The sequence below is a fragment of the Larus michahellis genome, chromosome 2 (genome assembly GCF_964199755.1).
Source record: "Larus michahellis chromosome 2, bLarMic1.1, whole genome shotgun sequence".
Classification (NCBI taxonomy): domain Eukaryota; kingdom Metazoa; phylum Chordata; class Aves; order Charadriiformes; family Laridae; genus Larus; species Larus michahellis.
Genome location: NC_133897.1, coordinates 32,074,770 through 32,098,683, shown reverse-complemented (window position 1 = coordinate 32,098,683; position 23,914 = coordinate 32,074,770). Strand labels below are relative to the sequence as shown.

Here is a 23,914-nt window from a genome sequence, read left to right as displayed (position 1 = left end):
ATCTGCTGTGTGTTTAGAGGAATCAGCTTTTTTATTGACTGTCTTCCATAATTAATAGCACTTTACTTTGTAAATCAAATTAGCCCACTTTTTCTATTAAGATTTAGCGTGAGATCATTTTTTAAAACACTAAATGACCTTGACAAAAACAAGGGATCAATAACATGTTGATTAGCAGTTTGTTTTCTGTAATATTGGATGTTTCCCTTGTTGTTAGTTTTTCCTGTTGCGAGACTTACAGAGGTTGAAGGTCATTGATACCTCCTGGTAATGCTGTTTTCCATAAATAGTTGATTCTACTCTTGTCTGACACTGATGGATTCACTTAGGCACGTGTGTAGATTTTGCTAACGTGCCTTTTAATCTACGTATTTCAAATTACAAGATTCTGGGAGTCCTTGTAAGATATTTTGCCATAAATAAATACTGTTCTGGTTTTAATGGGGGAGAACTTGTGTTCTGACTGTTCCCTGCAGCGTTGCCATGGCTAAAAACTGTGCCAATCTCTAGAAAAACATGTGGTGTGGTGGTAAAAGCAACAGACTTTGAGGTGTGGATTCAGCTTCTTAAGAACAGACTTTCCAGGTGTTATTAATTTTTCTATGTCTTAATTCCTCATTTATAAATAAGAGCAATATAATTGCCGTATGTAAGGGAAGTCAAGGTACATTCAGATTGTAAGGGGCTCAGTTAAAATGGTGATGAAGGGCAATAGGATACTGTAGGATACTTAAATATCAAAGGTAGACTTAAGTACCTGCTCTAGTTAATGAGAGACTAGCAATTCTATCAGGGAGGAAATGGCAACTCCGAGACATTTGTTTCTGTCTCAAGCAGGCATTAAGCACCCATACTTTTATTTGAATGAAAAAACTTAAAAAGCAAATCTAAAATGTGCATGACATTTTTCAGTCAGATTCTTAGGCTTTTAATATCAACGTTAAATCGAACAAAGAATTTCCTCAGGTTGTGTTCTCCCACACCGTTTTCAAAAGTTTTCAGTGTATGCCTGGAGTGGGAGCTCCAGGGCATCAGGAGTGTTTGCAGGGCCAGTGACCCTACCAACACAGAGCACAGTGCCTTTCCCAGCTCCTGCCTAAACATCATCGGCACTCGCTCAAGGATGAACACAGAAGACCCAGTCCAGTTCCTTCTCTTTGGCTGATCAGGATTGATCTTTTTTAGTGGAACTCACACAGGCCCTTACCCTCTTCATTCACAGACCTGCTCAGAGTCACAGAGCCGTCAAATATTATCCTGGACTTCAGGTCTCTCCAGTGTCCATGCCCAAATCCTAGGGTCAGCTATGAGGCAAACAAGTTGCTCAGGGCTTTATGCAGTCTGACCTTGAAAATCTGAGAGGATGAAAACTGCACAACTTCTCTGGGGAAACTATTCTTGTGCCTGCATGCTTTCTGGTGCCTTCTGGTGTCTTTGGTGAAAAAAACTTCATATGACCTATCAGATCCTCTCTTATTTGAATTTATGCCCTCTTGTTCTTTCTGCCACCATCCACAATTGTAGTCTTGTAGTCACCAGAAAGCTGTTATTTGTTCACCCCAAAACTGCCTCCTCTCCAGGCCGAACCAAGCTCAGCTCCCTCAGCCTCTCCTCATAAGACAAATGCACCAGCCCAAATCACCTTGGTGGCCTCTGCTGGATGTGCTGAACTTGTTCTCCTTTGATGGTAGGATTGCCTGTGCTCTGTTCTTCACTGATGGGGTTACTTGGTTCCTCTGCCTGTCATTACTCCTTACCAGGTCTTTATGTTTACTTTGATTAGCTTTAAGTCACATAACCTAAAACCAAACTCCTTGTGCCAGAAGCCCATGGTAGATCGAACTTGACACACAGCGTCCCAGAGGGAATATGAGGCCAGGACACTGCATTACATTCAGCAGAGTGTTGAATTACATTCCTTAATGCCAAAGGAAACCACGCTAAAAGTCATATTCCCAGATATGAAAACTTCTTTAGTCACTTGAAAGCAAAAGCCTGCCCCGTGACCTGCACCCGCACCTTTTTCTCAATTACATGACATGAGCTTGGGCATGTTAGAAAATTAAGAAGTCTCTCAAGTTTGACAGCTGTCTGCCTGCTCCCAAGTGCTGAATCTCTCAAGAGAATTGTAGCTTAGGTGCTTTTTTCCCATTTTCCCCCATGGTTAAATCACCTATCCTGGCTACGTCTCCCACAGTGCCTTAAGGCTGTCAGGATGCATTGTGCGAGTCTAGCTGGAGGGGTGACCGTCCTGCCAGCACACAGAGCGCCTGCCCTCGGAGCACACTGCTTGTCTCATAGAATAAATTCCACTCTCTCACATTCTCTAAGTGCAGCAAAGAAAAACAGGAGCATCTTGAAGGTGGGCTCCCTGTGAGGTCTTTAGGGAAAGTCTATTTACCTCAACTTTAAAACCATTTCCATCAGGAGGATTTGTTGCCACTGCTTCTGGTAATTGTTAGCACTTGTAATGCTTCTGTTTTGTTGATGCTGTGGTGCTTTATGTACGTTGGTGAGGCTGCTCATTTTCTCTTTTGTCTGTAACACGAAACTTCTGCTCATATATTGATCAACTAAGAATGGTGATCAGCTCTGAAAATTCAATCATTTACTTATATTCTTTACAGGTAACTTTGGGTATCTTGTTACACCTCATCAGCAGCTCTCTGAAAAGAACTTGCTTTCCTGAGTCCCAGCATTTGGGTAAAACATTCTGCTTTAGACCCGAGAGACAGAAGGATCAGATGAGTGAAGAAATAAGAGAATGTTTATATAGAGCTCATTTTCTTAACATAATCAAATTTAAAAATAACCAAATTGATTTTTTTTTTAATTTGCTGTCTGGCTAAATCCAAAGGAAAAAAAGTTCTACAAACATATGCATTATACAAAGTAAAGAACGCTGCGAAAATCAGACTTTCAGGAGTGCATTAGGTTAATGCCTTGAAAGATCAAGACTGAGATCCTGACCTCGTTGAAATTGGTGTGAATTTTACTTTTGAATTAGCAGGGTCAGATTTCATTCTAGATAGAAGATGTTAGGGCATAAGTTCCTTTACCAGCTATTAGGATATGAGAGTATTACAACTGCCTAAAATAATTATCAAATTATGCAGTTTGTGAAGAGCGTTTAGTTCCTGCACAAAACTGTTGTTAAATAGGAGTGAGATAAGGATACAAAACCAAACACAGAAGATATCATTATTTCAAAGAAATATCTGAAGGTTTTAGTTTCTTTAACAGCATTTGAGTTTCAGCATTTTTAATGTAGCAGGAGATTAAAAGTATATTGATTGGAAGGAGACTATAATATGCTACATGAAAGCCAAAACTCATTTTATATATATTCTGTTTCCAGTACTTTCTTATAAGTGTGTTATGCAAGCTGAAAGTGTACAGCCTACACAGGCTAGTCCATAATTACAATTACTATTGTATATTTTTATGTCCAAAATATTTATATAGAATTTAGAAGTTATTTCTTACAGTGTAACGTAATGTCTTTGTCAAAGAGCTGTAAGGAAACATTGCTAGGGAAGTTTTCATCTTATAAAAATTGGAAGAGTGGTAAATAATAATTAAGAAAGGTCAATAACACAGTTGTCTGGATGAATTGGTCTATATATGTTTTTAAAATAGCTAAAAGGAGGGTAAAACATCTGGAAATCACAAATGTAAATTAGATGTGGGGAATTAAGGACTTTATTTTAGGGAGCACTGACTCTGGATAGGACTAAATGGTCCTGCCTGGCAATGAGCTGAACAGGAGCTTTTAAGGGTGATTCTGTGGCTTGGAGAGCAGATATGATCTTTGGCTTTATGAGCAGGGGAATGAGGCTTATATGCAGGAAAGTGATTCTGTAAATTTTTATGTGGTGTTCATGAGACCATTGCTGTGATGATGTATGCAATTCTAGTGTCCAGTCTTTAAAAAGAACATTGAAAATTGAAAAGGTTTCTGAAAAAGCTGCAAAAATTGTTAAAAGTTGGGACAAAGCCACCAAAGAGTTGAATCTTAATCATTCATCATAAAAAGTAGAAGTTATGACTCACAAGTCATTGCCGCTACAGTTCCCTGAGAACAAACATAACAAGGGGAACAGGATCCCACAATAGGAATACCAAAAGCAAAGAAATACCCCCTCCTAGAACATCAAATTTCATCACTGGTGTCTTACAGTGATGTGAAACCCCGAGTCCTATGGAAAAGCAGAGGAGAGATTTATTTTTGATTTACATCTTGCATACCAAAAGAGAGGGAACAAAAACAATTTCGTGAAACATTTTGGAAGGACACCTTTTGTGATGCTTTTTCAGGTGCTCCGTTCTGTGGCTTTGACTTCTTTGGCTTGTCTTTTCACCAGACCTCGTTCTCTGCCAAGGATTAGTGACATTCAGAAGATTTTAAGGCTCTATTTTTAAGATGTATAAGCATCATTTCGCACAACGGTAATAGGTATTTTCAAAGTGACATGTTCGTAGGAACTTAAGTTCTATTGATTTTCATTGCAATGCCGTGTGGAGTGATCTAAGAGACTTCACCAAACCAAGTGAATTGCTTTAGGAACGGAGCAAAGTTGTTTGAGAGAACACCGGGGGGAACTCTGGGTATTCTCTAGCTGTCACCTAGTGGTGATCCCAGTACCAACAGCAGCTCATCAGAGACTAAAGCTGCATTTTGGGAATTGCCACAGTCAAAAAGTTCCGTTTGTCCTTACGTACAGCGTTGCTGTTTGGACTTAACCTCTGAATTTAGATGATCCATTTTAAGGATCACTTCCTTAATCTTTATTTAAGACTCTGTCAACTCCCCTTTTAATTGGAAGACTGTCACTCACTTAAATGTGGTTGCAATCCGGATAGGTAATTCTGAAAGAAGAAAAGAATAGTTACTTATTATAGAAACTATTGCTCTTCAAACCACTTTCCTGAATAGAGCCATAGCCCCCATCCTTTTCCTGATTCATTCTTCCTAATAATTCTTGAATTAGAGAAAAGAGCCTGTGGCAGTGATAGCTGTGACTCTTATGTGTATTTGTGTGACCCCTCCGAGGGCTGCACATGAGGCTGTAGATAAAACGCAGCACACTCCCCAGCAGACAGCAGTCGTCATGTGCATAATTTACAGTATGGACCTAGTCACAGCAACTAGTAAGTAGTAAGTGGTGGGTTTTTTTTAAAATGCTCAGAGTATCTAGAGAATAGTTACTGGATTATTTTCGTAAATGTTCAGTGGATGCTAAAGCTGTAGAAATAATGTTTTGTTTGTCATGTTGTGATGGGCTGTATTCCTTTATCAGAGGAAATGCGTGTACACCATAAAACAGAGTGCTCAGATCAGAGGGTGTAACTCTCCCTGGCTGAGAGCACAGCACAGATTCTGTGATCTGAGAGTACAGCCTTTTAAAACTTTGGTGTTTAAAAATGAGAGAGCTTTCTTGTGCACTCCTAGGTAGAGGGAGGGAAAATCATTTTAGTCCAGCAAACATCTGGTAGCTCAGGAATGAAAAAAAAGTACTGATTGGTTCTGACAGCTGCCTGCTTTGCAGCAGTATTTAACCAGAAATATTTGAAACAGATTGATATGAATAATGAAAGATTGCATGATATATGACAGAAATAAACTTCACCACAATTTAACTCGTTAACGAAGAAACAATGTTACATATATAAGAAAAATCCTTATTTACTGTTTACCTCATTTGTGATATTTCATTTTTAATAACCTGACAACAAATAAGATTTTTATAATAATTTTCTCCATCAGGCATTGCGAGTATTTCACTGTGAAATAGGTTGAATGGCATGTCATTGTCCTTTAACTTTAACAAGTGCTGCTGATGGATGTGGTCCATTTAAATGTACAACAGAGAGCTGAACTAGATAACGAACTTATTATTACTCTCTGAGGATTACAGGTTAGTCCCAAAGGAGTGCAGTAAGCTAGAGAAAATCCATATCTACTGGCTAAACAATAGCCAGAAGGCTGACTGGAGATATTGATTTACTTTCTAGGCCATTTAGACCTTAATGGTAGAGAAAAGCTGAAGTGCTGTTTACTTTTCTGCCAGAATCGACCAAACAACCAGTCCATTTTTTACAGACTTTTGATTGATTTCGCTTAGAGGAATTAGAGGTGATTTATTTTTAAGCTGAAAGCAACTCGTAAATATCTCCCACTACACAAGTTCCCTGAGAGTAAATGTTAAGTGGAAATACTTACTGAGAAATACTTTGCTGCAAATCAATGTGAGCAGGTAATACTCCTTGGTAGAAACGGTCAGGTGTTGGACACCTTTCTCAAGAGTGGTCAAACCTCCGGCTGTGCTACGTGAGACGCAACGCTTTTAAAAGTCCCAACTTTTGCGAAGGAGCATGAATCTGATTGCTCAGCTGAATTTGTGCCAGCTGTACCCTGCTGACTTAGAAAAGGGCCGCGGCTGTGGGAGTGTAAGTGGTGCTCAAGGTCAGTAGTGAGCAGCTTTAATATTTGATGGATGAAAACAGTAATTTATCACGTGACATTTGCCCATGATACTTCATACTCACAGCAAATATCTGGCTGTAAGGAATGACTCAGAGCAGAAGCAGGCTAAGGTGCTGGGATGAAGTATTTTCAAAACTAGACAGACTTTAAGAAATGCTCCTGAGCGTACTGCCACATATAGAGACACAGCTAAAGAAAAAATAATATATTCAGTATTTCCTAGAGATAACCTGTTTGGAAAATGACTTAGGTTTGTACAAAAGACTGTCAGGTGTATTAGGGCTGTGAATCCCTAATGTAAATGTAAATCCCAAATGTAAAAGCTGGGTTACCAAACTCATTCTTTGACATGTTCTCGTAGAAGTTACAAAAGTAGAGCTGGTATGTTAATAATACTTCTACATACAGATAAAGCCACAATTTTATATTAATTACAAACACATAATCTATAATTACTACTTAGGAAAATTCTGCAGGAACAGCTTTTTGAAGTTCACTGGCAAAAATAAGGCCTTTTTTCAGAAAGCATTGCTTAGTTCTGCCTTAACATAGTAGCCTCTGTTGTCTACGGAAAACAGCGCTGTTTTCACTAAACAGCCTTGGCTGTTCCCTCCTCTCCACCCCCTTCTCTGAAGGGAGTTACACTCAGTCAATGTGCCGCTTATATCTTAACACAGAAACTTGTACCTGTTACCTGAAAACTATAATTACAGCCAGCTCTAGGGCTCACTCAAGAATGTATAAATATGGATCTTTTCAATCTGAAAGCTGTGTTTCAAATCTTACACGTGTCTTCTGCCATGTCTCCTGCCAGCTAAATCATTAATCCTATGCCGATGCATTTGATTCAGCCTCAGCACCGTGCTACATAGCTGAGAAATGATGGGAAAAAGAAATATCCCAGTATCTTCCCTTTGTTTGGCCAATCCCCTAAACAGCAGAAAAATTGCATTACTGTGAGGTGAGAGTCATTAGGACTTTGTTTTATATTTTACAACAATAATCTTTTTTACTGCCCCTTTGTACTTGTAGACTGATGCAAAAGAACTACAGAAAAGCTAAGAATTTCAGCGTACACTTCATCCTAATTCTTCGCTCAACATTTAAATGAAAAATGGTGGATTACTGTGTGTTCTCAGTTGAAAAGCTGAAAAAGTTTGGTACACCCTGGTTTTTTTTTAAAGCATGTGTTTTGTAGTCATCAGGCTAAGCTTTTACTTAAGAATTTAGTATATGCTGTTGTGAAGTTCCAAGCAGAAAATTTTACAGGCTGTTTCATACGTGGTTTCTCTGAGCTTTTTTGTTTGTTAAGATTTGGAAAAGTTCACTTGCCCTTTCTCAGATGTAATATTGTAGAACTATATTTTATGGGTTTTATTACTTTTCTTCAGCCCCCAAAAGTTTATGGCAGAATACGTTTTGGAAACCTGTTTTAGATGCTAGGCTTATATACTTTAATATACTCTTAAGATTTGTTTTTTTCTGAAAGAAAGCCAAGCCTGCAAGCTAAATTCTGTGAGCTTTATGCAACTAAGAGTGTCAGTGGAATTGTTACCTGCAGTTCTCCTGTAACTACAGTGAGCCCTGTGAAACAGCATTTAATGTGCTGATACTTTGTATTTCCATACTGATATGTTCATACTTCACTAAACGCTATGCATGTTAACAAAAGATGTGCAGCTGATGTTTTCTGTATGTCAAATAACGTGTCTTGGTTAAAAAAAAAAGTGCCAGATTTGTCTGTTTGTTTTGTCTTTTTTGTTACTTCTTTAATCCGATCTATAGAACAAATGACAGAGTAGACATATTTTAACTTTCATTAAGAGAGGCTTAATTTGGCTTAGTTTAGATCAGCTAGAAAATTATTAACTAACCCAAAATTATAAAGTTTTACACTGAAAATAGACTCCAAATTCTGCAAGTGTTGAAGTGCTTCATTTTATCTGTATATATGAGTATCTCCTTTAATTTCCATTTCTTAGGTTTATAGCATACACCAAACAATATGTACTTGTTTGTTTAAGTTTAGAAAACCGGTTAAAGTGGTGCAATTTTCAAGTCAACCAGTCTTTGGAATCCTGCAAATTTGAAGGAATTGGATCAATACCTCTGAATGATGGTATCCTCATTGACCGTGTTTGATTTCCTTATCAAGTTTAAGTCCTAAAGTATTTCTGACTTTAAAGCAAAGAATGATTGCTTCCATTTGTCTCAGGAGCTGAAAAGCAGTGAGTAAGGATGAGACTCAAAGAAATCTAAATCTTGGGGGGGGTGGCGGGAATGTTGGTTGTTGTTTTTTTTTTTTTTTCCCCTTGCAAGTGAAGTGCATTAGGAAAGAAAACAACAGCTGGTAGGATGGAGCTGTGAGAGATTTTAAAAAGCTGGGGTGAAGTAATGATTAGAAATGCAATATGGAGCTGTAGTATAAGAAGTAAAACCAAAGGCACTGAACAAGACAAATATAATTTAGGCAGAAGCACAGGTCTAATTACTAGGCTTACTTGATAGCTTAGAGTTATCACCCATAAAGGTTGATTCCTCACCAATTCTCTGGCTGCAGAAAAGAATCCTACTAGACATCGGTGCTAAATTTACTGTTCCTGTAGCATATGATTATCCAAAAATTAGAAAGTGATCTTGAAGGGACCCCTGTGAAAAGGGTCTATATCTATAGACTTCCCCAAAATGGAATGTATATAATCACCACCACATTCCATAGAAGTCACATAGGGAACCATTTTACAGATTTATTTTAAGTATGCTTCTGAAAATTAATTGATTTCTTCTTGATTGGATGTATTTTAAATTGTTATAGAGCACAGGGATTAAAAAATAAGTGTTCTCACTACAACATTCTAATAAATGAAACAATGACGTACTGGGTGCGTAGCAGTTATTTGCCAATAACGCAACAAGAGTTTTGGAGGAATGATTCTTGGTCACATAGCTTTGTAAAGAGGAGCAAAACCACTACGCCGTTCTCAGCTTTATTCTCTGCCGGCAGCCTGCCTCATCCTTTTAGGTGCTGTTCAGTACAGAAAGTTTTCTAAATTTGTATTTTGAAGGGTAAGGTGGTAAGTAGTTATAGTAGTAGAATTTATTATTTATACAGCTACCATGTGCATTTTCAATGCTAAGTCCTGATTTCTACTAAGTAAAGACCTTCTGTCACACTAAAAATGCATTCCGAAGTCTCTGCACATTTACAGAACAGCATTTTTAACTACAGCTGATGACTGCGTTCAGTTTTCAGGGGAAAAAATGTTGCCTAAAAATATAGACTTAGAAATGCACCATTAATTGTAACATTCTCAGGTTTCTAAAAAATCAGCCGCCTTTTAAAAACAAAACTCATCCCATCCTACCCTACACAACAGAAAGGAATGTACTGTTATTTAAAAACTGCAAACTTTTGTTTCACAAAGAGAATGAAGCTTGGCCCATGTACTTCACCTGCTTGTTCTCTCCTGAATGATCTGCACCTGAGAGCTGGCAGCAGTGCTGTAACCCTTCGACAGCAAATGAGGTACCACAGTGTCCATACATTTCCTGGGGAGAAAGATAGGCTATATGCCTATTTAAAAACCACTAGAAGATGAGACAAAAGAGGAGGGACAGTTTATGTTGCCTTTTGCATTTAAAATGCTACAAGGAACACAGGTGGACTGGGTTCAGATCTTGGTTTCTTCTGTGGTAAGTCGCTAAAAGCCTTAGTTTTAAGGATGCTTAGATGTCTTATCCTACCTAAATACTTGTAGGGGTATGGTTTTTAAATTCTCTTATAGCAAGTAAAATAAGGAATAATGAGACTTCATTTATCTTGTAGGGTTTGGGGGGAGGAGGGTCTTTTCTTCTATCTAGGTGTTTTGAAAACAGGACAGGTTTTTAATTTGAGATTAGACACCTCCATGTAGGCTTCTTAGGGTGTCTGTGTACACATGAACTAGATGTCAATGCTCTCACTGTAGTCAGTGGAGAGCCAGTTATTTCTCTCCATGAAGCCTGGAGAGCAATTCTGCTTACTCAGGTCTGATGAATCACACCTTCAGTTCCATTGAGTAGACGTCTTTTGTCTTCAGCGAGAATAACACTGTCTAGTTTACAGGTAGGCAAATTCATCGACAAGCCTAACTATGGTGTTAGGCTGAATCACGGGCAAGCCATCTCATTTTTAGGAGTGGTCTTCTCATGTGGATGAAATCAGGAGGCAATGAAGCTTGGAAAGGATGAGGCTTCCTAAATGCATAAATCTGCTCTTTCAGTAAAAAAAGAAACTTTAAAGTTCTGTGAATCCCAGGCAGACAGGCAGAGTTGTTTAGTCCTGCCCCAGTCCTGTCATGCTTAAATATTTCTGGAGCAATCCTAAGGAGAAAAGATTTTGTCAAATGTTTTCTCCTACACAGAGTCTGATGTTTCTCCTGTGTGTTCACAGAAGAGCTGCTCATTGTTTCCCTTACAGCATTTGATTGCTTGCTTACTTTTCTTTTTTTCTCAGCCTTCTTATTGTGTGTCCTACTTGGGAATGGTATAAAGCATGGCGTTTCAAGTATTTTGAGGGAATGGAAGGATTTTTTAGCAAGAATTGAATAGCAGTATTGAGATACTTCAGTTTTTCAGTGGGAGTTAAAATATTGGGTAGAGAAAAAGACTATTTAATTGCATATAATCACCTGCATTACAGGGAAGCAAAACTGGTTTATATGTTTGTTTGTTTGTTTTCTCAAACAGAGCTACAGTTGTGCATGTGAAGCACCCAATGAGGAGTTGCTCCTTGCAAGCCTGTCCCTGAACCTCTGAACTGCCTTAACCGTGGTCTCATTACTTTAAGTACTATTCAGTGTCATATCTGCTTTTACATATCCATATTAGTGGGTAAGGGGAAGGAAAATGGTTTTATTCATCTAACATAATTTAAAGATGAAATGTGAAGGTCTGTGACCTTGCTCTGAGATAGTGGGTCTATTATAACATATACCTAGAGGGTGGTTGTTTGGTTTTTTTAAAAAAAAAAAAAGAGCTTTGTTGGTTTCTCCATCTAGTACGACCAAGGCTGGTAAATGTGGAACTGTTTATAGGCTTTATTTTTGTTCATGATAAAAAACCTCTTCAGATTAATGAGTCATTGGTGCCTCAGCATCTGCTCCCAAGACTGAGGAATTTGAGAAAGAAACTGAGGAGAAATATGAGGATAAAAATAAGTAAAATGTTAAGAGCAGAAATCTTCATGATTGGGAATGGACACAGAGGATTTAAGACGTGTTACAGGAATGTTCATTTAGTGGAGCAAAATGACAGATTTAATCACAGATATAACGAAGATACTTTTTGAGTAAACATCTTGAGAAACTAAATTGTGTGTTTTTTTGGTCTTACAAATAACTGTTGTTAAAACAGAGTATATTCAAAAGCAAGTGTTAGAATTCCTTATTTAAAACAGATATTTCTATCATAGGCTGGAAATGGTACCCTCTTACATGGAGGAATATCTTGTAAACTGTATCAGTCAGGCATCACACTGTTTTATAATAGCTGGTTTTTATACCAGGTGCTGTAGGTTAACCTCCTGTAATTTGTCTCCGTTGAGTGTACCACTTTTCTATAACTCTGGGAGAAATACATTATCTTTTTTTTTCTCGTGAACATCCTGTTGCATATTGGCACAGAACAGATGCAGCCTGAGGCAGAGCTCAAAAGTCACCGAGTTCCTCCTGCATTATAGCACCTAGTGCAGTACTCTGAGCATCTTAAAATTATTGGAGTGTGTTCTTTATGTTTCAACATGGGAATTTTTACTTGTATTTTTTTATAAGATTCTCCTCTGTGTAGTAGTAGTTAGTAGTAGGCTTCTCTCTTCTGGAGTCTGTAGTGTAAGGAGGGTATGTGAGAAAGGCATCACGGTTAATCTAATGAAAACAGGTTTCATAGCTGGTAAGTGAAGAATGTGGGTTATGGATATAGCTATCATCTGTGGTTTTGCTCATGTTTTTTCTGGTAGCCCTAGCAGAGGGAGCGCATAAAATCTGGCTACTAATTCTCTCAAAAACCTAAACAAATTACATTCGGATGAGTAGCCCAGCAAAATCGGGAAGCAGTGCGCTGACCTCCGGTGAATTTGTTGTAGCTCTTTTCTGCAAATATACAGATAACAGATGATGTTTGGGAACATCAATACCTGTCTGGAATGTGTGAACTGACTGCTACTGGTACTGTCTGTACAAATATTTCAATCCAAATGGATAGTTGGAACTTGAGATAACAAGTGGTAATGGGTGACGAGACATGTATTGAAGAGAAAAAAATAATCCAGCAAAGATAGTAAGAGAAAAGAGGAAATGTGCTTGGGACCAGAAACATAAGAACATAAAAATACTCAGCTGGTGTCAGCCAATACGTCTATCTAGCCAGGTGCTCTTTCTCCAGTGCTGTCTACCAATGAGTCTAAGAAGAGAAGAATGGGGTAACATGTAATATATTTCCATATTTGTGTTGCTTTTGTTACATGGACTTCAGTGGCTATTTATTTCATTAACCCCTCCAATCCTTTTTGAACTGATGTAAACTTTTAGCATCGTGTTAGCATCTTATTTGCATGTCATGTAAAGAAACATTTGTTTGTTGTATCTGCTGCCTCCTAAGTCCTTCTAGTCTGTCCTAGCTTTTTGTTGGGAGAGACAGTGAATAATCGTACCCTATTCATCCTCCCCATAGCATACATGACTCTAGAGAACTCTGTCATATTTCTCTCATTTATCACCTTTCTAGGCTGAAGAGATCAAAGGATGTTCACTATTTTGATTATGCCCACTTTGTTTCTCCATATTTTCCAGTTCTGTTACACTCTTCTTTCGTCCCCCCAACCTTTCCCCTTTGGGGAGACGAAAACTGCACCTAGTATCACAACACAATTCATGCAAATGCTATTAAGCACTGCTCCAACACTGCATTCAGCTATTGTAAGCCCAAGACTTTGTCCCTGAGAACTCATCACTATTTGTAAAATTAGGATTGTTTTTATTTTCCTCTACTATGCGTCACTTCACATTTATCCACATTAAACGTCATCTACGTTTTATACAGTCACTCAGTACTGCAAGGCCCTTTTGCCACTCTGTATGATTTGTGTTTGTTATTGCAAGAGATCAGAGTGAACAAGGTGTCCAGGAGCGGGTTCTTGGATGGACATGAGGGCACACCTGAAGGCAGGAGTAGAACCGAACGGGCGAGGGGGAAGGATGGTAGTTACAGCTGGAATAAACTGCAGACTGTTTGCAGAAAATCTGGCAGAAAGCTGGAGAAGTGGGTCAGGTAGGTGGACAGTGGAGACTGCAGACCAGCTGCTTACAGAAGTACAAGCTCCAGTGCGAAATGGTACTATAAAGCATGAGAGAAAATGGAGTCAAATGCGGCTTTGCAGCGGTAGAGCTAATAAATGTCAAGAAGAGAGGATCTCACAGTGTTAATGGTATAAGCTTATATGGGGTAGCTTTCCAACTACGGGTGGTATTGTTGTATGATAATGCGAAAAATTTATTTATTGTGTAAAACTGGAACTGTTCTTTCAGGTTTTTAACTTTTCTGCGCTTATCTATACAATCTCTGCTTATGCTGTGTGCCATAAGAGATTAACACTTAGATTTGCCATAAGTACAGTTGGTAATGGAAAAAGAGAAAATTGACAAAGATGTCTCTATTAAAATCATGCCAGTCACACATAAATCTCTTATGGATGTGCATCTCCACTGGCTATTTCCTTACCTTTGCGTATGATTCATTATAAAGCAGAACAGGAATTATATGATTGTTAAGACAGAAGTGGAAAGAAAAGAAGAACATTAGAAAAAGTCATACATTCTTATTAATATATATTATGTGCTACAATGAAATCATTTTTACCCAAGTATAAAATTACCTAGATAATAGATTTATGAACAGTAAGAAAAGATGGAAAATATGTTGTCTCTTGAAAACTTCTGTGAGAAGGATAGGATTTGATAAAAATATTCTTTATATTGAATTGTACGAAGCATTAAAATATTTTTTACCAACTGCAGTTTTATTTATTTTATCAGATATTTAGTATTTAAATAGATAAAATGCAATGTATCAGCACACTTTATTAGTAGAAATACAAAGTGCAATCACAGTGACATACAATCTGCTGTAAATTTTACTTCATTTACACTCAAATGTACATCTCACAGGCTGGGACTCAATAAACCAAAAGCAGCAACTTCAGACACACCTTAGAAAACTCTTCCACAATCTGAGAAACATCAGATGGTAAAGATTCCGGGTGCTTTTATTCCCAATTCCAGGAACAGATTTCCCTATCTGCCTCTGCTTCAGTGGTTCCTGGGTGCAGGCTTTTTTTTTCTCCCATGCATTGAGAACCAGCACTAGGGCTTCTATATTGGTGGGTTTTTTTAAATGCACTATGAAATTCCAAACTCTAATAAAGCAAGACACAGCCATGGATTAACATAAACAAGTTGGGTTTTTTTTTTTGCTCCCATGAATTTAGCTGGTCTTAGTCTTTATTCTTTTTTTCTTCTTTTTTTTTCTTATTGCTTCATACTATAAGCTGACTGAATTAAAATCATCGAATACTTTGGGTTGGAAGAAACCTTCAAAAATCATCTGGTCCGACTCCCCTGCCATGTGCAGGGACATCTTTTACTAGACCAGGTTTCTCAAACCCCCATCCAACCTGACTCTGAACTCTTTCAGAGATGGGGCATCCACAGCTTCTCTGGGCAACCCGTGCCAAGGTCTCACCACCGCATCATAAAAAAAAAAAAAAAAAAACAGCCAAAATTCTTCCTTATGTTTAATCTAAATGTACCCTCTTTCAATTTGATAGAATCATAAATAATAATAAACCTTCCTTTAGAGTTAGATTATTCCCAGCTGTATACTACATGAGGTTTTACACTGTTCTCCAAAGTCTCTAGTACTAACCATTCTCAGTGACAGAATATTGGAACAGATGTTCACCTCTTTTGCCCAGTATGGTGTTTCCTGTACTCCCAGTTTCGTTTTTAGACCTTATTATCCGTATTTTCAGACTTCAGATATATGTGTTTTCGCTTGGGTCTCCGTTTGGATTATTTTCTTTTTCTTCCTTTCTCTGTTTTATCATCATTCTTCTTTCAGCATTGCAGAACTTCCATGCATTTTGAAATTAGTTTCCTATCTTTTTCGCATTCTTCCCTTTCTTGATTCCTCTGTTTTCCTTGATGATGATCTCTTTGGGTTTTTTTCACATATACTTGTCAACCACTTTCTCCTCTTGGACTCTTCACAGTTCCTCCTCTGTGGAAATACACCTCTGTCTCACACCTCCATTTCTGCACGCTTCTCTGATATTTTTGATTCCCTGAAGAGGTGGTTCTACAAGTTATTCCACATTTCCTTGGAACAGAGGAAAAAAGAGTGAAAAAGGGAGCCGGAGAGACCTGTTCCTTTTAAATACTTACCCTGAATCTGTGTCTCTGACCACCTTCCAGAAATGTGATGAATGAGATGATAAGCATCCACTCTATATGGCTTCTTTCTTGCTCTTTTTTTTTTCCTCCCCTGTGATTTTTATTATTTTTTTTAATTCATTACATTCTGTACAGAATTTTTCATGAATGCTGCTCTTAGAATGGGAGCTTTATGCTGGAAACTATATGAGTTTGTGATATAGACTGGGACCAACTCTTGACGCTCGCTCACTGACAAACAAACAGCGCTTCTTCTGCAACATAATTGGAAAAGCTTTAAAAAAAATGGCAGTGCTTAGGGATTATATTTTGGGGAACAGTGTAGTTTATGGAGGAAACCAAGTGCTGCTTGTCCATGAGCAGACAGTTTTGCACAGATTTGTGATAGAGGTTGCTTCCTGGCGGTGGACTTTTCAAGGATTTTAACTTCGAAAAATTAAGAATTCCAGTAGTTTAATGGGTAAAAATCTCTATACTTGGTATAAGTTAAAGGATAAAAGATGACAAAACTAACGACAAAAATTTGTTAATTCTTTGTCATATAAGAATATTGCAAATAAAGCTTTCCCAGCTTTCCAAATGGTCATAATATAGTTAAATTCTGTATGTATTTTCATGCAGATGGCTAGAGGCATGTTCTTGAGGCAAGGCTATCCTTGTGCTAAATTTAAAATCCCTGCTCAGAAAGCGTAGCTGTATTAAAACAGTTCAAAATGTATGTTATCCAACACACTTAATATAAGCAAATACACATGGCTTTCTCCAGTCGTTTTCAAATATGGTCAAAGTATTTCAGCTGAAATTTTATAAAAATTGCAGTCAGAAATTTCCTGATGTAGAAATTCTTAGCTCAAGTCATTGAAGCTTGACACCATGTAACTATTAAAATAAAGTGAAAATAAATATAATAAATATAAATGGTAAATATAAGAAATGTGAATAGAATGCGGTAGAAAGTGTGACAAACTTGCAAATGTTGCGATAAGCAATTGCCCCAACTGTAGACCCTTAACACCAGAATACGAATTTGTTTCTTAAGTTTAAAGATACTCCTGCTTTATTGTCGTGACCTTTTATTAGCAGCCTATAGCTGCTCTATTGTTATGCACGTTGTGACAGAGTGTGCAGACTGGAATGAGGTATAGATGCTCTTCAGGTGTAGAATAAAGTATTTACTATTTCCATATTTAGATACAGGACAATTTTTCAATGACATGCCTTGTAATTGCTTAATCAGAAAGGTTATATAAAATAGTTTTAGCAGTAGGGGGGTTTCTGATTAACTGATAATGGAGCAAACCCATATCACAGACTATTTTGATCATTTTGCCTTGATTACCAAATATTAGCCTGAACTTTTCCACGAAACATATTTGAGTTTCTAAGTCTGATATTTTTCCACAGTATAGAAACGCTGTAAGAAATGGCAGTATTAGCCTTCTGATACTGTCTTGCCGATTTGTTTCATCCCTGTTTAAGAAGACCATTCCACTTATCAGAAAATTGACCAATATTTGGGGGTGTGGAACACCCCCAGCATAAAAGGTGTTTAGGCTTCGGAGTACAGTTTTGTTTCATTGTTCCTACATCCATAGACTGTATACATTTTGACGTGCTGTAATCCAATAGCAGGATTAGAAAGGTCAGCCTTTAATCGTGATTGATGTTTTATTTAAATTGCATTTTCAAGCACCAAGTTGTTTAAAAGTTTAGCTATGCACTTTGAAGCATATACAAAAACACTTCCCTGTAAAATAATCTATTCCAACAAAACCAGTATTGTAAAGAAAAGTGCTACTGTATAACAGTATAACGCTCTTTTTTTTTTTTTCTGCTTACTGAAACAGACTTCGTCTTTGTTTTGGTTATCTCTTCTTAAAAGTTGGAATGAGTGTAAATTATCAATTCCTCTAGGAGTGAGAGAGAATAGACATGACCAACAGCCTGTGGTCCAGTTTCTTACAGTTTTCATGCTGCAAAATTGTCATTAAATATGTATGTGCTTACTAGTCTAAAATTTACTCATACCTTGTGAAATAAACTAGAATGGCCATGAGAGTAGTTCGTTAATCTTCCAATTTGACTATTGTACTATTGTACCGTTTGCTGCTGTCTTGATAAGCAGGTAAGCTTCACCTGTTTGAAGGGAATGCAAGTGGAAGATATGAATTTATAGTTTTTTAATTAGAAAAAGTACAATATTTATTATAGTAATAAGACTGGTCTTGCTTATGGAAATTTTAGTATAATTTGTCTTGATTTCTTTACGTTTAACGTTGTTTTGTGCACATAGGATAGTTTTCTGTTCGATAACAGATATAGTGCATTTGGATAAAAACATGCAATCTAATCTATTTCATGGCCGGTAAAGGGAGTTGGTAAATCCTTTTGAAAATGAAGAATAAATTTATTTGTATCATACACATCTATCTTTGTACTGGAAAAGATGTCAAGTAGGTTGTCTTTCTATCCTTAAAAACAGAGATATAGTAAACTAGGAATAGGACATATAGCAATAGGAATGGCCAGTGCTGTAGTGCTCCGCTCCCTTTGTGACTTTAAGAGCCACTAAGTAGACTTTTATATGTAATTTGAAATAAGTACCAAGGGTAGAATTTGTTCTTTTGCTGGCATGTTTGACAGTCGTCTGTGTCTGTGTTTCACTCTTCTCCACTTCCAGTTCATGCAAACCCAGTCATTTTCAAGTTCCCAGCACACTGTGCTGTGTCTGTGTCAGAAAACAGTTTACACAAGTGGATGAACTGTGTTCATATCTGATTCCTAAGTGTGAATAATGAATTCTAATTCCGTGTCTGTCTTTTTTTTTTTTTCAGTTTAGCTTCTTGTTTTGTTACAGAATAATAATTACTCATGAGAGTTAAACAAAACTGCATATACTTATTTGAAATGGTACTGCTGGTGTCCTGATTGTATTTAACAGTATGCAATAAATCTGGTAAGACAGAAGTGCAGTCTTTATGTATTTAAGAAGAAAAAAAGGTGTAATCTCTGCCTGCTGTCATGATAAACTAATCAATTTACTAGCATTTATATCCAGTTTTATTTTTCTGTAGAATCTGTTAATGAACTTCAAGATGCAGGTCCCATCACCTTTTTAAAATGTGTCTATGAGTTAATTACCTGGTAATACAGCTCTCCTACTGCAAAATATCTGAAGATTGTTAGAGCTTGAATTTTTATTTTCTGTGAATATCTCATCTGTCATCATGAACAATAAGCTTTTACCTTTACCTTTAGCTGACTGAAGGCAAGCTACGTTTTTGTCTTGACTCTTCTTCGTGATGGGAGAGCCCTGCTTGCGCATTCTAGTGCTCCTTGGGATAGAGATTTTAACCATGAATCAGAAATCGTATAGTAGGTGTAAGACATGAAATAAAATCGATACATTTTTCTGAGGCATGTCACTGGTTAAGTGACAAAAAATATTCTGATAGTCATTGAAAAAGAAAAGTCAAAGGTACATTTGAACCTGTCAGTTCAACACATTCCTGTTATCCCTTTAGGGGATATCATACAACTTGACACCAACATTTAAGCTTTGAAAATTATGAGCTCATCTATTTCAAATGGGATGTCACATGTTCCCAAGCCTTTGCCATTACTTATAATGGAAGACAGGATGATCACTTTTGTCACATATTGATAGTGAATAAGATCTTTCTTTTTTCTTTTCTTTTTTTCTTGTTTCAGAATGAAGAACAAATTTTGGTATTTTGAATTTGGCACTTCGGAAACTTTCTCAGCCACCTGTAAGAAGCTGCATGAATCTGTAGAAATAGAAGTAAGAAACTAATTGTTGCCTTTATCCTTGAAATGTCGCTAGTTTGGCTGAAATGCAGGGAGCAAGGGTGCAGAGTGCCTGAATCCAACAAGGCAAAGCAGTGCACATCCTTTCGACCCTATATTCCAAAATATTATTTTTATCGTGTCTATTTGTAGTGTAGCCCTGCACACTGGAACAAAGTTCAGTTTGATGATTAGTGAAGTCTTAATACAGTAGACGAGGTCAAGAGGTGAAATATAACATTAGAAATCAATAGGGAGTGTGGCTAGGTCAGATGGAAAAATGAAAGACTGTTGGAGGGAGTGAGAGCTGCTGCAGGATTAAAATAAAAAAAAATCTTATTATTTCTAGGTCCCAAGTTTTTATAACCTTTAAAACTCAATTCCCTAAAATCGTACTTACTTTCCTGAATAAAGGTTAAAGAATATATATTTTTTGGAATCATTCCCCTTCATTAAATAGCTTTTCTGTCTGCACAAGGGGTCATCTTTCCATTATACATTGAACATTAACTGAAAAGACACAGGATAGCTACAGACAAAATAGGAATTTAAAATAATGTGCCACTGCTACTTTGATGGCTGGTGGAATAAGTGGCTACATTACATAAACTGTTTGGGGGGGTGATATTTATAAATAAGTAAATGAAAAATGTGAAATGAGTGAAGGTGCAAACCTGGGAATTTAAGTTAAATAATGAAATCATTTCTCAAGAAGAATATGCTGCTTTTCCTTTACAATAGTAATGAGAAACTGCACATGTCAATGGAGTATTTGTATAGTAGCATGAGGCACTGGGAGAGGTTTGGTGAGAGCTATGAGAGTCTGGTCAAAGCCTCCTGAAAGGAAAAGTCTGAAATGATCTGAAGGGACCATGGATCTGGTAGTAGAACAGTAAGAATACTGAGAATGAAACTGTAAGACCTGCGGTGCCAGATTTCCCTGTTACGCCGTTATGTTTCTTTTAAAGTGGAAACATGCTCCACACTTTAGATTAGAAAATAAAAAAAAAAAAACAAAACCTGAACAACCAAACAAAAACCCCAGGAAAAACAAACCAAACAATAAATACCTTGCTTCCCAAGACAGTGCTTCACACATTTGGGTTTAAGTACATGTGGCCTGAAAATATTTGATCAGTAAATGGAAGAAATGCTTACCATCAGGTTTACCTGATGGTTACTGCTTACTATCAGTTTTTGATTTGAATATACTGCAAGTTAAATGTACCTTTTGATTAAATACAAATTGAAGAGCAGGCTTTCCCAAGAAAGTATTTCTATCCAGCAAAAATCTTATGTAGCCTGTAAGATTTGATTATCTTAAACCATCTAATTGCAACCATTGAAAGGACGATGAGATGTTAACAACCCAAAGCAAACAAGTATGCATGCAAGTCTGTGATGCTGCTGATACCAGTTGTACAATTATTACCAATTGATACCAATAACACTATTGTTACCAATGAAGTATTACATTGCCAGTATATGAGACAAGTTTGTTAATATTCACTTCATCTATCCTGGTCGTTATCATTAGTCCTACAATCAGGAAGAAAAACCATAGAGGAAATAGTTTCCAAAATGTTTACACAAGAAGTGTTAGGAAGTAGTAATTTACAGATTTATTTACAATGAGTAAATTACATTTAAATGAACAATGCTTGCCAATGTGCTTGTATCTAATGTTTCTTGTTTGAATGTTATAAACACTTGAGAGTAGCATTGTTTTCATCTGATTTCTAACCTGCTGCCCCTTCCTTGGGGATGTTGCTGTAAATGAAAGCTTGGCGTACGATACCACATTTCCCTCTGAATAAAATGCACAAAGAATGCGTTTGCTCTATGGCCAAGTTTTGAATGAACAAAGCTCGTGAAGATTAAGGATCTGTATCTCTGAGCTGGGAGACAACGATCAAACATTCTGTAGGCAAACCCTAATTTGATTTCAAACCTAATTAAGCTTGGCTTTCCGAACATACATTTATGTCTCTCATGTTCTGTACATTTTCTTCTGTGTGAAATGCAGAACAAAGTTTGGACACTAAATTCTGATGTTATCCAGAATAATATGCATTTTTATTTCCAAATTGGGATATAAGATGTTGAGGAGAAAAACACAGGTTCTAAAGGAGGAAAAAAAAAAAAAAAAAAAGAACCAGGGCAAAATTAAGTAATTATTTTTAATAACAATGTCATTAAATGAGGCTTAAGACTTTACAGTTTAGACCACTTACACTTTATTTCCACTTCAGAAAAAAAGAAAGGTGTGTGAAGGGTATTTAATGCGAGTAGGCATAGATGCAGTGTAAGTGGAGATGGCATGGCCCATACCTCCAGCGCTGTAGAAGCATCGTGGGACCAGAGGAAGCCTGCTGTACTACCTGGCACTACTGGGAGGGAGAAAGGAGTTTAAACAGTCATATAGTCTTGCATGATACTGCACTTCGTTACACAGCAAAGCCTTAGTCTTAACTGTTTTCAGGCATGGAAATGTTCTCAGCTTCAAGAGGGTCTGAAAAATTTTGATCTAATGAATGAAGTGTTAAAGATAATGCCTGAAAAGAGACTGAGTCCAGGAAAGAAGGCAAAAAAAGAAATGGAAGTGCTAGTGTTCATTTCTAATCTAGAAGGCAGGTAGGCATGCTCCGCATTTTAAAAGCGTGCTTTTATTTTTAGCGGCATCAGCGCATCATTTGAAATAAAAGATAAAAAAACAGAAAAGGAGCAGAACACATCTGTGTTTTGTTGTTGTAGTGTATGAATGTGTGAGGACAACGCAGGGCTACCTGTAGCGCAAACTTCTTGTCTGTGTATGAACAAAAGAAATTCTCCTTTACTAATTCAGAAAGTTCCTCGTCACTGTGGGATTCTGAGGCCTAGTCAAATAATTGTCTTAGTGTACTACCTGCTGTGTTCAATATTGAGTGAAAATGGAAGCCAGACCCTGCGCCATCCTATTTCACAATTCTTCTTTTATTTAAATAATTCCAGTCAGTTTGGGGGACGCCAGACCTTTATAAATTAACAGCAGGGAAATACCAAAGGTGTCAGATTGCATATTTATCATCTTTCTCGTGTAATACTTAAATATGTATTAAGAAGTGACTGACATAAATTAGGCAGATTTCAGAAGCCACAGGCCGTGGCTTGTAGAGGACCCCCTTCTGCTTGACATTTCATCCTTGTCAAAGATCAAATTATTTTAATTTAGGCTGCAAATTATAAGGAATGAAGACTTCTTTGTGGGAATTCCCTGTGGTAATCTGACTTTTGTTGTTACTGCTGCTTGTCAGTGTGCAAAAGATATAATATGCATGCAAATAAGGTTAAAAAATATGTACTATCTAATTATCCAGCCAGTACATTCCACTTGAAGACAGTGGGAGGCCTGACACACAGTATGTGTTTGATTCATTGAGGCCTGCAGGGTATTTACACAAGATTACTTTTAATTATGAAATTAATATCTGTTTATCTAGAATGTATAGCAGTAAGTGAGCATACACATGAGCAGAATTTTTAGTAAAATAAATCATCTTAATATTTAATACATATAAAATATAGGGGGGAGCCACGAATTTTCATCCAAAATAACAGTGAAGACCCACACCTTTTTTCTTATAAGAAAAGTGTGATTTAAAAGTTACGCTTTCAGTTACAGTAGTTGCCACAACTGCCAACTCACTTCCAGATGCCTTTTGACTTTAAAGGTTTCCCTATATAAATATAATCCACAGGTTTAAAATTTAATTCTTGAAGAGAAAATATGAAATGGAAACCTTAATGTTGAAAACGTTCTCTCTCCAGACTTACAGTCTTCTCAGAAGAATTAAGAAGATGCAGAATATGCATTGTAATACAGTTCTGTTTTGTCATCTCAGAAAGTTTCAGGGTAAACAAATAATTATGCACAGTTATTTTCGAGTTGTACTTTCCTTTTCTTCTTCAAAGCTGTGACAAAGGTTCAGGCAGAGAGGAAAAAGTGCCAGTGACCCACAGAGCAGCAAGATGCGAGATGTCAGTGGACTGTTACTGAAGCATGGTTAATTATTTTTCCAGTTTTCTTCCTGATTATTATATATTGGAATTACAAAATAAGACCCTTAATCAGTTTTAAATGCCTGACTGGACCCCC

General features: G+C 37.1%; 1 protein-coding gene across 9 annotated transcripts in view; it reads left to right on the top strand.

Annotated features, from left to right (window-relative positions):
* The window catches only part of DGKB (diacylglycerol kinase beta), a 362,621-nt gene that overhangs the window by 256,957 nt on the left and 81,750 nt on the right, over positions 1-23,914 (top strand). For all 9 annotated transcript variants that reach the window (XM_074574782.1, XM_074574785.1, XM_074574779.1 and 6 more), the window contains one exon: positions 19,684-19,774. In XM_074574782.1, the coding sequence (XP_074430883.1) occupies positions 19,684-19,774 (91 nt within the window). The remainder of the gene's footprint in view (positions 1-19,683; positions 19,775-23,914) is intronic.